The sequence below is a fragment of the Amphiura filiformis genome, chromosome 16 (assembly GCF_039555335.1).
Source record: "Amphiura filiformis chromosome 16, Afil_fr2py, whole genome shotgun sequence".
Taxonomy (NCBI): Eukaryota; Metazoa; Echinodermata; class Ophiuroidea; order Amphilepidida; family Amphiuridae; genus Amphiura; species Amphiura filiformis.
In genome coordinates, this window is record NC_092643.1 from 35,470,100 (window position 1) to 35,484,047 (window position 13,948).

The 13,948-nt window shown below is 37.1% G+C and overlaps 1 protein-coding gene and 1 long non-coding RNA gene across 2 annotated transcripts in view; both read right to left on the minus strand.

The window, feature by feature from the left end:
* The window catches only part of LOC140172600 (cystine/glutamate transporter-like), a 34,087-nt gene that overhangs the window by 14,577 nt on the left and 5,562 nt on the right, over positions 1-13,948 (minus strand). Inside the window, exons 4-5 of the mRNA XM_072195738.1 lie at positions 13,597-13,641; positions 12,250-12,373 (exon numbers count right to left, since the gene is read on the minus strand). Coding sequence (XP_072051839.1) covers positions 12,250-12,373; positions 13,597-13,641 — 169 coding nt within the window. The remainder of the gene's footprint in view (positions 1-12,249; positions 12,374-13,596; positions 13,642-13,948) is intronic.
* LOC140135922 (uncharacterized) lies at positions 884-10,151 on the minus strand. The gene is made up of 4 exons (XR_011856587.1): positions 9,871-10,151; positions 5,170-5,270; positions 3,823-3,888; positions 884-3,135 (listed from the first exon to the last, which is right to left on the minus strand). It is a non-coding gene; the product is annotated as an uncharacterized lncRNA (long non-coding RNA).

Sequence of the window (13,948 nt, forward strand, 5' to 3'; positions counted from 1 at the left end):
TTAGACCCATTTCGTGTCCATTTCATTGTGTGAAAATCTGAACTATATATAGGCCTATAGTATAACATTTTATAAATTTTTATTCGGGGTGGGGAACCGACCATGATTGGGGGCACCGGGTCTGATTGGGGGCACAAGCCGTTTTTCGGCCATTTTTCTGTGGGATTTTCGATTTTCAGATCGATTGGGGAACGTGCCCCCGTGCCCCTATGACGCTACGCCACTGGATTAACTGACATGTTAAAGTGTTAATATTGCTAACACCCGAACGTGTTAAACGACGTTTTAAATATATTTTAATGCGTTCGTGTGTTTAAAACAATATTAACATGTTACATTCGTATTCGTACATTTGCAAGCATTAATGTGTTTATAAATGAACACTGTACCTAAAGTAAACTTCTCATTACAAGCATTACCCATTAAAACATTTGTGTGTTTATTCTGTGTTACATAGGGCTACTTACTTTTTTTCTGCTGCAACGTAGACGTATAGGGCCTATAGGCCTATGTCAGTATACTTGAAAATGCACATAATTTCAAATTGAATTCCTTTTCGCTAATTAGATTGTCAATGCATGAAATTGAAAATAGGATTAACAACGTTTCGCAATCCCCGTGCATCTTTGGCGAAATTGATTGCCTATTTCTTTAAATTAGACGTCTAATGGTGAAATTGAAACATTCGAGAACGAAATTGAACTCACAATAATGAATTGTTCTGATCATACATTAATTTGATTGAACTAAAATGAAATGGATTGCTCACAATGCGAAAAAGAAATCGGGATTCGTTGCGATCATTCAATCTTGCGCGAAAACGAATGACACTTTTATTAAACTGAACGACCAAAGTTTGAAATTGGACGGGAAAACCTATTATTCTCTATATTTTTTAACATGTTTACCAGGAACATCAATATCATACATTTCCAGGAATGTCTCTAATTATCGATTTTGCTGATGATAATAATGTATTGACACATTTGAAGTATATTATCCATTAAAATATCCATAGTACAAGGCACTAGGGACCGTTCACAAACACTTGTTAGGGTGGGGGCCTGATGCAAAAAAAAAATTCATAGTGAACTTTTTTCGGGGCCTCACCTTTTAAGATCTCAAAAATTTCAGCCCCCCCCCTTTTTGATATGAAAATTGTGGGTCAACCCCATTTTCCCAAGAAAATTTGTGATCATTTTTTTCAGGGCCACCCTTAGGAGGGTCAAAATTTTCAGACCCCCCCCCCTTTGCATCAGGCCCCCCCTAACAAGTGTTTGTGAACGGTCCCCTATGGGTTTGGGATTTTCTTTTGCTACATTAGTTGAACCAATGTTTTTTGGCATCCTTAAACCTGAAATAATACAAATTTGGTTCCATTTTTTTGTATGCCCCGGCCCCCTGTGCTCCACACGAAAGGTCGGAGGTCACAGTGGGGCCAAAACTTAAAAATAGTCCCATCATGTTGTAATGTATCTCAAATTATTTCTCTCATGGCAGGGAATAAAAAAGTCAATGGTCATCATCTTTTACTATGCTTAGTTCAGGAGTTGTAAGGTCAGATGGGTCAAATGTCAAATATTTCATACACAGAGATCAAAATTAAAATATGGTCTGATTTTAATCGAAATTACTCCCCTCAATATAGGAAATCTGAAACATATACTATGAGAGTTAATGCAGTCAAAGTCAAATAGAAATGTGCATGCATAACCTTTGACTCATCATGCGATTTCATCTATTCTGAGGTTATATACATTTCTCAAACAAATTGTTTTCCTATTTTGTTTGCCCAGAGGAGTATTTTGAGATAAGCTGTGGTTAAATTGGTGCACTTTGAAAATTTGGCCACTGTGCACATGATATTTAACCTTTGACCTATTTTACTCAACTCCTGAACTAACCATTAGTTCAGAATGACAGTTGACTTTTTTATTCCAAGTACTGAGAGGACCAACAATTTGAGGAATGGATTGCAACATGATAGAACAAATTTGAAATTTTGGCCCCATTATGACCCTTTGATCCCTCATGAGAAGCACAGGGGGCATAAAAAAATGGAGAACCAATTCTAGTCAGGTGCAGCCGGTTACTCAGAAGACCCGGTAGTTCAAGGCTTGCTATTCAGAAAACCCATTATTCAGAAGGCCCGTTAGTCTGAATTTTCTGAGTAGTGGGCCTTCTGAATAACAGACTTTCTGAATGGTGGGCTTTTTGTTGAATTTTATGTAAAAGTCCCGGTTCTCAGAATTTTCTGACTAGTGCGACTTCTGCTAGCGGATTTTCTGACTAGTGGGCTGTATCTGTTAGAAGACCTGCTACTCAGAATGCCCACTGACAAGTGGGCTGTTTTAACCCTAACCCTGACCGTAACCCCTAACCCTAACTTCTGAGAACTGGGGTTTCTGAATGGCGGATTGTCTGAATAGAAGGGGTGCAAAGGGCCCGTTAATCAGAAGGCCCGCAAAATACCCCCTTCTGATTAAGGTGTTTTCTGATTGATGGGTCTTCTGGTTAGCGGGTCATTTTAAATGAAAACAAGCCCCCTATTCAGAATTTGACAGGTTTTCTGAATAGAGGGCTTTCTGAGTAACAGGTCTTTTGAGTGGCGGGTTGCCCCCTGCAGTAAAATTAGATCGTAACTCAAAAACTACCCGATAGCACCCTGTACTACCATGGCAAAAACAGACAAAATGTTCACTGAGAAACTACACTGTATTTGGGGCAGCTTAAGATTAATAAACAAATGTCAACAAGAAAAGGGGTTACAATTATCTGCTTTGGCTTAATAAATTGCAAGATCAATAATAACAACTTCAAACTTTAATCTGCCACCATAGAAAGTTGCATAAAGATATAAAATTCAAATTGTATGAATTAAATACTGTAACAAACATTTTTCACACACTTAAAATGAAGAGGCATAATTATGCTGATTTAATGGAATGGTCCAGAAAAATGTTCAGTGTAATTTTGCAATCTCGGCTCTATATCAAATTCAGTGGTTCTTTAACATTTACGTATCATCTGTAAATTGATTTCCTTTGAAACGTCCACAGAAGAGATCTTGTACAAACATCTTTAGTCTTCCAACTGGTGGTGCCAAATGTTACTACTCATCATGCTTGAAGTGGTCTGTAGCAGGAAAGAAAGAAATAGCGTAGTTAAAACTCATAATATTGGGGCTCTCTCTTTTCTCCTCTCTCTCATTTTTGAGATCCTTAAATTGTCTTATATAATTTTTAAAGGTGGGTGGTCAGATTTTTTTGGCATTTCATTTTGTACCAAAATAATCTGATTACAAAGTTTTATAATAATTATACAAGTGGCTTTGATGTAAGCAGTTGTTTCACAATGGTGTAAATAATGTTAACAGTGCAGGGTTAACCATGGGGGTGAGGCTATTACTATTTTGTTCATAATATGTAAACAGAACAAATTTCAGGCCCTAAATTTCACTGGATTTATGATAATTCTGGTACCAAACCTCTATTTTGATAGGATAAAGTGGGAGGGGAAATGAGGCTGTCAATCTGGCTACACCTGGCTAAAATAAAACGAGTCACCTCTTGGGATTTAGAGACTAAACCTGAAGTCGGAGCCATTTGAGATTTTGTCAAGAGACAAATCCTAAAATGATGAGTCGAGTCTGAGTTGAGTCGTTACAAGTCTTGTTATTACAACATGTTACAATGTGATTGTAGGTTTCTCAAAACTTACTATGAAATTTAAAGAATTTACATCTTTTAAGTATCAAAAATTTATGGATTTTATGGTTCTTACAAGGAACATTGTATATTAAACATGTTAAAAGAAACTCACCCTTTATAGATTTAGGCTAAGGCTGTATTTCTTGCTTTCTGTTCTCTTATGGCACATCTGAAACAACTGAAAACAAAATAGCAACGTTTTAGAAATAGATATCAATCATATCATCTTCAAAGATTTTGAACACAAAATTAACATATTTCCTGCGATGAAAACCTAGCACATGAGAAACCCTTGAAGTTGGCAACTATTATGATATTTAGTCCTACTTTAGGAGCTTGCAGACAGCAGACCTACATGTATTGCACTCTGTTGCCAGGGACTTATGAAGGCATTAGGGACCCTTCATAAACACTTGTTAGGGGGGCCTGATGCAAAAAGGGGGGCCTGAAAAATTTGGACCCTCCTAAGGGGGGCCTGGAAAAAATGACCAAAAATTTTCCTGGGAAAATAATTGAATTTATATGCTTTTCTATGGGGTTGACTCATAATTTTCATGTCAAAAAGGGGGGGGGCCCTGAAATTTTTGAGGTCTGTAAAGGGGGGGGGCTGAATTTTTTTTGTGATAAATTTTTTTGCATCAGGCCCCCAACAAGTGTTTGTGAACGGTCCCTTAGAATTTCTATGGTATAAAATGACACTTGTTTGATATTTAAATAGATAGGCAGACCCCAACAGTCATGATTTGCTTTGGTGAACTCATGCACTGATTTCTGTTTATGTAAGTGGATTGCAACTGTACAGGTAAAGTGAACATGAAAAGCCAGCTTCATAGTAACCAAAATGATGTGACAGGAAAAGGCCTTGGCTGTTGCACGAGTATAATGTGATCTAAATATCATAATTGTTGTTTGAAAAAAAAAAAGTTTATACAGTTTGTCATGAAAATGACCTTGGAATTCAGACATTATATGTTATTATAGCAGTTGGGCTAAGTCCACACTCAACCTGTTGAAGATTTAGAAATATCTTCCACAGGGGGAGTATGAATGTCAAATGGAATTAGCACATTAACTAACACTATTTGACACTCACTCCCCTTCTATGGAAGATTCAGACTGAATCAAATGGAGCTGCCTAATTCCATTTGAAAATTCAGCTGACAATTTCTAACAGCTTCCACAAGGGCAGTGAAGATTTTAAATGGAATAGCCCAATATTACTGTGGGACTGGGTGGGGTGTGTATGTGTGCATGCCCCGGGTGCATGCTCACAGATGTTGAAAAGGTGGCTATGCCGGTATGGGCATTTGGAGTGAGGTGAGTGTTAGTGTACAGGCAGGGGTGTGTCATCAGGCTGTGTCGGTTTCAAATCTTGCAAATTTAAAGAATTGACATCCTTTTATCATGTTTCCATTGTTCTTACATATTGTATATCAAACATATTAAAAAAAAGACTCACCATTTACAGATTTAGGTGAAGGCTAAGGCCGTAATTTCCAGTTTTCAGTTTCAGTGCAACCAAACCAACATAGCTTTCAGTACAACCAATGAATCACACATCTGAAACAATTAACAAAATGGCAACATTTCAGAAATAGATACCTCTTCAAATATTTAGAACACTTGTGTAAAATGAACATTTGTCCTGTCATGAAAACCTAATAGCACTAGCAAGTTTTATACTGTTTTTCATGAAATTGAACTTGGAATTGAGACATTTTGTTATTGTAAAAGTCGAAATAAATAATATTGGGCTAAGCCATTTAAAGTCCACACTCCCCCTGTGAAAGATTTTGAAAATTTGAAAATTTGAAACTCACACTCTCTCAGATACTACTGAATCTTTTTCAGAGGGTGTATGGAATTCAATGGAGCTGCCTAATGTGTTCATTCCATTTAAAATTCATATTCCCCCTTTCTAACATATTCCATATGGGTCATGTGGATCTTAGATGAAAACACACTTTAAATTTAAATTTCCCGGGAATGCAATTATTATTTGATTTGAAATTTTTTCTGGGTACCCCAAAAAAACCACCTTGTGCACATGTTTTTGTGGATAAGCTTGCAGAGCATACACATGTATGTACGTAGGGGCCTACGTACAATCATGCAAAGTTTTGTAAGGCGTGCTGAATCAAGGAATTTGGCCATTCCCCCAATATTTTTCCAGGGGGGGTGGTCCATTGTACAATCATCCCCCAAATGTTGATGCCTGTATGTGGGTTTCTGACCAAGTTAACCTCATATTTGGCCATTTTAGCCTCAAAATTGCAAATTTGTGTGCGCTTCGCGTGAATTTATTCCCCTTTTGCACCCTATTTCAACAGTTTAGCTTCAAAATGTCAATTTTTTTCGTGCACATTCGTACCTTTGTATCATAAACTTATTCTATCGCCCAAAGGGGCTGGATTCACTATACTTCAAGAAAAAAATTTTCAACCCCATCCCCCCGCCCCCCCGAATGAATGTCAAAAAGAAAATCTACGCCACTGGTAGATTATGGTCATTTTCACGGTAAAGGGTGTAACTTTTGATTTTTAGGGTCAAAATTTCAAACCACTTTTATGTTTCTGTTTACTGAAATCATGCATAGAAGCAACTTAAATTCAAGTAAAATAATGTTTCAAGGCTTAAACCTTTTGATTTCTAATAAAAATTTGACATTTGCATAACATTTTGGTTAAAATCTAAGAAAAAATGTATTTTACATAACCTCAGAAAATTTTGACATGAAAGCTGGAATACATGTGAAATTCCATTCCAAAGTAAGTCAACAGATATAAGTTAAATTTTATACCATGTTTTGCTATGTTTGTAATTGCAGTTTTGAAAATTTTTAACATCAAGTGTCATTTACAATGGAAATTTCCAAACCTTAAACATATTTTTTAAGTTTTAATTGGGTTCCTAAAATAATTTGAATGTCTAACTTAATGTACAAATACTACTTGATGAAAGGAACCTCCCAGCCAAGTTTCACAGAAATTGGAGTTATTTTTTAGAATTGGCAATTCAAGCGATTTGTGTTTCGGAGGCTTCAGTTAACAACACAGGTGATCATAAAAGTAAAATATTTAGCTAACTACTACAAGTTGACATAAAAAAAATAGGTGAAAAATATCACAATTACCAATTTTCATGCTTTGCTTCTAAGTATTGAATTTCAGTTGTGACAAAAATTAAATTATCACAGCAAGTCATTTTTTTTGTTTCGGAGGCTTCATGTTAACAATTGTTAAACATTGCAGAAGTAGTTTTTTTGAAAACAGCAGTGTTGGGATCATCAAAGCTGTTATTTTCTTGTGTGTATTGAATCAATGATTCTATGCGGCAGATATTGTAGATTTATCACACATTAATTTTTTCACCCATTTGTTAAGTATGGTGTTTTTTGCATGTGAAGCCTCCGAAACAGGCTTTTTAAGGTATCAGTATATTTTTCAAACATTACCCATAATGTCAATTTTTTTTTAAATTTATGACATTCTGCACATATCAAGTAATAATTACAATGCAGATATCATTATGAAACACACCAATTTAGATATGCATAGATGATAATTAAGTTTACTGTTGTTTCGGAGGCTTCATTTGTTTCGGAGGCTTCAATTGTTAACGGAAAGTTTGTATTGGGTCCCATTTTCAAACGGTGATATATATCTCCACGATTTAAAAACATGTGACTTGAGGATCTACTTTGCTACATTTTGATAAATAGATTGGATGAGCTCTTTTATTTATATTTGCACAAGCTTGCTGAACAGTTTGTTTCGGAGGCTTCAAAAAGTTAACGGAAAAACGGCTATTTGAAGTCAAGATTTTATAAAAATTTTAAAAGCTTGCAAATCGGCTAATTTTGTTACCCATTTCAAGTTAAGATAACAACTGTTATAAATCAAGAAGAAGTGAAGAAATAACCAAGAATTATGAACCAAAGCTACACCCACAAAGTTTGTTAACAATTGTTAACGGAAAATGAAGCCTCAAACGACAAATATTGAAGTCCGGTTCTCAAAAATACAAGGCCGTTCACAATTAAATCTAATGTGGCAGTGTTTACTGAACATATGACTGTACTTTCAGGATAAGAAAAATTATCCATGAACTAACTGAAGAAAACACAGGGTTTTACAAAAATGTTACTGTTTTTATAGTTTTTCAAAATGGCAATATTAAGTACATTTAAGCCTGCTAAAACTGAACGCAGTAACTCCCAAAGCTGATTATGCTACCCAAGGTAGCTGCTAACTAGATGACTTATGTGGCCAAAAATTATGGAATTCTGTGGCTTTATTAGAACACTACGGATTAAAATGTTAAAAATCCAAAGTTACACCCTTTACCGTGAAAATGACCTTATACAAATACAATTTCAAGTAGGCCTACTATAGTATACATCAGAACCTTCCGTGGTCTGAGATTTGGCACTGTTTTAGTATAAACAAGAAAGTCTGGCTCTGATTGGCCAATTCAATCATGTCATCATTGGATCGACACCTCATTCACCGGTGATGCCAGGTAACAAGTCATGACGGGATGACCTATAGTCTGTCTTGTGACGTCTCAAGTTGAGAGTAACTCCATGTTGGATTTTGTAGTGGTAGATTCAATATGTGCGCAACGTTAATAGAAGGGCATTTTTCAGGGGGGTCAATTGAGGGGGCAAAATGAATTTCAGGGTGGGGCAACATCAACCAATTTTGCACAAAATTACAGCAAAAAGTATCGTAATTTTGGGTTTTTACTGGGGGGAAATAGGGGGGCAAGAGTTCTGACTGGGGTATTTTTCCCCATGCCCCCCGGTGGCGCTGCTATTGTCGAGTCTGCCACTACAAGATCCAACATGGCATTACTCTAAACTTGAGACGAGACACAGTATAGTTCTTTTTAAATGAGAACTTGAGATTATCAGCAAGAGCACCTGGACACCGCTGAAGGAATTAGCTGAATATAGATAGCTGCTACTTCTATGCCATATTGGCTTTTAGTAGGCTGAGTCCCAAACATATGCCAGGAAAAGCAAATGAATAAAGCATTTTCCACACTGATATGTGGCAGTGACGTCAAAGTATTGAGGCAGCTGTTTTGTGTGTGCATATGCAGCGTCTTTAAGCATATGTGTGTGTACGCCAGCGCTTTGTACTGCTGCGCCCAATGCAATGCGCACTGACGTCACTGCCACATCAGGGTGGATAATGCTTTAAAGCCTGGGTGATCACCACTGTACTGGCACTGTTTTATGGCTTTATACCAGGTAACCGTTGGATCGCGGCAATCAGAAGGACATCCCTAAAGTCCGATTCAGACTCCACAACACATCGCAGCATGATGCTATGCTTTTAAAACATTGCGGCATCAAGTCCGATTCTTACTCCACATTGCAGCGCGATGTGATGCTTTTAAAACCTAGCAGCATCGCGTGATGAAATTAAAATGTACATTTTAATTTCATCGTGTGATGCTGCGATGTTGTAAAAGCATGTGAGGTCTGCATCTCCTTTTATGGTCATTCTGCCGACCTTGATTTTACAGCAGCCAATCACAAGCGTGTACGGGTGCAATATCGCAGCGCGATGCTATAAAGTTGAACAAAATCCAACTCCATTGCGGACCAAAATTTCCACTGCGCGATGAGAATTCTTACCACCAAGCTCGTAAAAACCTGGCTCAGGTTTCAGTTTTTATAGCATCGCATCGCACTGCGATGTGGAGTAAGAACCAGACTTTATGCGATGAAATAAAATGTTCATTTGCATGCATGGCCATGATATCGCAGCTCAATGCGAAGAAAGCTCAACTTTCATTGTCGACAAAATTTCCATCGCAAAATGAGAATTTTCACCGCCGTCCGCCGAGCATGCAAACTCGTAAAAACCTGGCTGCTCAGATTTCATCGTATTCGTATTGCAGCATCGCATCGCGCTGCGACATGGAGTCTCAATCGGAGCTAGTAAACCTAACCATGATGTCCTTCTGATCGCCGTGATCCACTGTTTACCTTTACACCAGGACTTGTTTATACATGTAGGCTAGCATTTCATGATGTATGGCAAATACATCAGGACATACTCACATATATCCATCATGGCCATAGGCCTACGTATTAAGCTTACGTGGCATGAATGCAAGGTTGAAAATAGCTCTGCTTACGGCATACCTGGCTACTAATTCACGTCTATGCTTCATTACTTGGCAAACCACAGTCTCCGTTAAATCTTACACGAGCGAAAAATATACCAAATGCATTTTTAGATTGGAAAATTGGACATTTTTACCCGAGTAATGTCAAATGTGGCGGTAGGTACGGCTACATGTCAAAATTACGGGCATTAATAAAGCACTTCCGGGAACTGTTGATGGGCGGGGCGTTACTAATTTACATGTTAATGATGTTTCGTCACAGATGATGTCCTTTAATGTTTTAATTCGTTTTTTAAATTAAAAAAATGAACAAATATCACAATACTCACCGGAAATTTCAGCCTTTCTTGTAGTTTCGCGGCCCGATTCCCGGTTTGGTGAACTAAACTCGGCCTATAAACTTATTTACGTAGGTTCCAAGGCGATCTTTCATAACATTTACAAAGCTGCAGTAAGTTTGAAAGTTCTGATCACTTTGTTTGCCCCTGACAGTATTTTTATTCAACAAAATGCTTAAAAAAGTGCCCAAAACTGCTATTTCACAGCCACCGGTCACCGCTTAGTCCACAAGTTAAACCTGCCCCCTCAGTGGACTAAATTTGGTGCCGTTTTTGCATCATTTTAGTCCAGGACTAAACCTAGTCCCCTTTGTAGAATACCAAATAACTTTTTAGTCCTGGACTAAACCTCCGATTTAGTCCAGGACTAAAGTTATTCTCCTTTTGTGAATACCGGCCTTTGTCTGCAGATTCGCTTTCAGATCTTCCAATTTTGAATCTCCTCAATTGAAACGAAGGATCATAATCCATTTGTAATCGTTACCTATATAGAATTTGCAGAATAATTCGTAATTATTTCATTCGTTGTAGATTCTTCTTCGGTGTATGTCTGCTTACGTTATACATTCGACCAAAGCGTTGGTCACACACATGGATAGGTGAATTTTGACTGTGAAAATAAAGACCATGCTGAAACTTTGAAGGTCAATCTTCAAATGATTGGGTGAAACCAGTCTTCAGAGGAAAAGGAGTCGGATGCAGAAGATATGAGGCACCGGATGAAAATGAGTATAGTTCTGAACTGACAATACCGCCTATCAAGACTACTTTGAAGAAGCCAAAGAATCAACTGAAGAGATGAGGAGTGCGAAGTATGGAAATTATGGAGGCATCAGCAAAGATAAAGCCAAGGAAAGAGCAAGTATAGCATATAAAGAGACCCGTGGGCAGTCAACAACTATATGGACTTTTTCTCCAATTACTTCCTGAAAGATGATGGCATTTAATCAATTGTTCCAAGAAGATGAATATGAGGAAAATGACGAAAAAGATAATGTCGATTAAAGATTATACTAAATTGAATAGCGATTTTACAGGGAACCCCTGAAAGAACCGTCGTCGGAAACAGATTTTTATTGGTATTTTAATGCATAAACCAAACAAAACTAAAAAGTTGATGTGGTTGAGAAATATATCCGCTATCACATACCTTTTGAATTTTGACAATTGACAGCACCGTTTTTGAAATAAAAGAATTTTACGAAACTAAAACCTTTCCACGGAGTCAAATACCGTATCTGTCAATGACAATAGACGCCTCGTGCGCTAATGATGCGCAGTAATTAGCACTCCGAAAACAGATCATCTGGTTTGAAAATGAGGGGGTTTCGTAAAATTCTTATATTTCACGAACGGTGTGGTCAATTGTCAAAATTAAAAAAAGTATGTAATAGCTGATTTTGTTATGTGTAGTTATGGCGTTAAAATACCCAAACAATTAAGTTTCCGACGATACAGTTCTTTCAGGGACACCCTGTAAGTTAAATAAATTCAATACGTTAGCTACTCTTTCACATTGAATTATATATACATGATATAATACTTAGTGCATGTCTATTTTGATCGTGAAAATTTATTTTTTCCATGAACTTTATGAACTTGATTGTATATAACATTGGTATCGGAACTGTAGCTAGTCCCGCATTAGTACTATACTGACAAGCCAGGAATAGGGAACCGTTACCCGATTAAAATGGCTATTCCAGACATTTTCTACATACCCCCAAAGATGACATTGGGATTTCCCACACTTTCCCCCCTCAATACTGCTTGGGAATTCCTATCATGAAATGTCGAAACAATCCCATTTCCCGTCCAGATGCACATCGGAATGTACAAAATTGGGAATTCCCATAGCTTTTTGGTGTAAATGTATATAAATCTCAAATTGTACACCCTAAAATTTCGGCTGGAAAATCCGACTGTTATGTTATGAGTGGCTCGGGAAATGGCATATAATTGTGCAAAATCGCCCAAGGGAAATCCGAAATTTTTCTTAAAATTTAATTTTGTCAGAGGGGAGGGGTGGAAAATTTCTGGAATAGTCCAATACTTACAGATGCCACAGCGTCCGATGCTAGTAGTTGGTCTGCCGATAGCACAGAGAAGTAAGCCACATTAGTGAAGATATAGACACCAGTTACGACGGCCATTGAAATTATTATTGCTAGTGGGATATTCCTGAATGGGTAAAAAACATTTTGCCAATTTTAGTAAAAGTACGGAGAGAATATACCATGTGGTTGTCAATAGGCAGAGGTACAGACGCCTTGCGAATGACACTATAATACCGTGAATACTGAATTCACTCCACAAACTGAAGGTGGTAATAAGCATGATAAGATTAGTGTTAATAAATAAAGTGTTGACCGAAGCTAAAATTTCTTACGCTTTACATTTTTGCCCAAGCTACAATTTTCTTACCGTTTACATTTAATTGTTGCCCCAAGCAAATTTCTTGTACACTTTACTATGATTACGTAAGCCCACACGCCATCGCATGGTGAAAAATGGTACAATCTACCAGACTAGGATCAAGGAAATTGCAGATGGATTTGTACACTGTGTTTGTTAAGTGTTGAACGAAGCTAGAATTTCTTACGCTTTACATTTAAGTGTGAGCCGAAGTTAAAATGTCTTACGCTTCACATTTAAGTGTTGACCTAAGCTACAAGTTTCTTACGTTTTACATTTAGCTTCATGAATTGAAAAGTAATATGATAAACACATTCATCTAACCATTGCTAACGGATCGAGAGGATGCTGTAACTCAAATGGTTGCACTTTTCCAGTGCACTGGAAATGCTGGTGCTTCATCTGCACGTATTTTTTATTGTTATCGTTTCGAAAATGATCTCAAGTATACTATATAGGCCTAGTATGCACTTTTGAAGTTTCTGGGAACAATTTTGCTAATGGATTCGGAGACACTGCCCAATATTTGCATCGTTAGTGCTCCCAGTGCTTTCAGTATCGTGTCTTCTCTATTTTCAATAATTTGAGTAAAATATAGATAATCTTGGAAACCATCAAACCATTTGTCTAATATTGTATCCTATGGATTTTGTTTATTGAATTATTAAAAATGTGTCTACAAGTCTACAAGTATTGTTGTTTCGATTATATTATTCAATATAAAAAATATGTATTTCAGATTCTTTAATGCGGTTACGTTAATGTATGTTAATGTGTAAATCACAAGCCATGTGTCACTTGTGTGTGCGCCAACATCGTCTACGACATAATGTGCATGAGATACAAGGGATGCAAGAAGCTTTACATTGGTGAAAGTTCAATGCCGTCGCGTCGTCTGGGCTAAAAGATGTACAGAACATCTGAGATATAATAATTCATTATTATATTATATATGTATTATTGTAATAAAAACAATCCTTATCTCTTACCTTGCTGGGTTGACGACTTCTTCAATAATAGCTGGCATAAGCTGCCTGAAACGAAATATCCACTTTTGTAATTATTCGATAATGCTACAATGTATTGCATCAAATGTGGACACGGTTAATAAAGTGAATTAAATGAAAATCAAGCCCACGAACACGGTACAAAGAATGCCACTTTTTCGGCCTCAATGATGTTTTTTTCATAACTTTCATATAAACCGATAAACGTTCCGGCCAAAACCAGTGACACGTTTTTAACACGTTAATTACGTTTTAAATACAAGTTTTGTGCTTGCTGGGCTATGTCTTATACAAATAAAATATTCCCCCATAAACAATCCAACCCAACCCCACT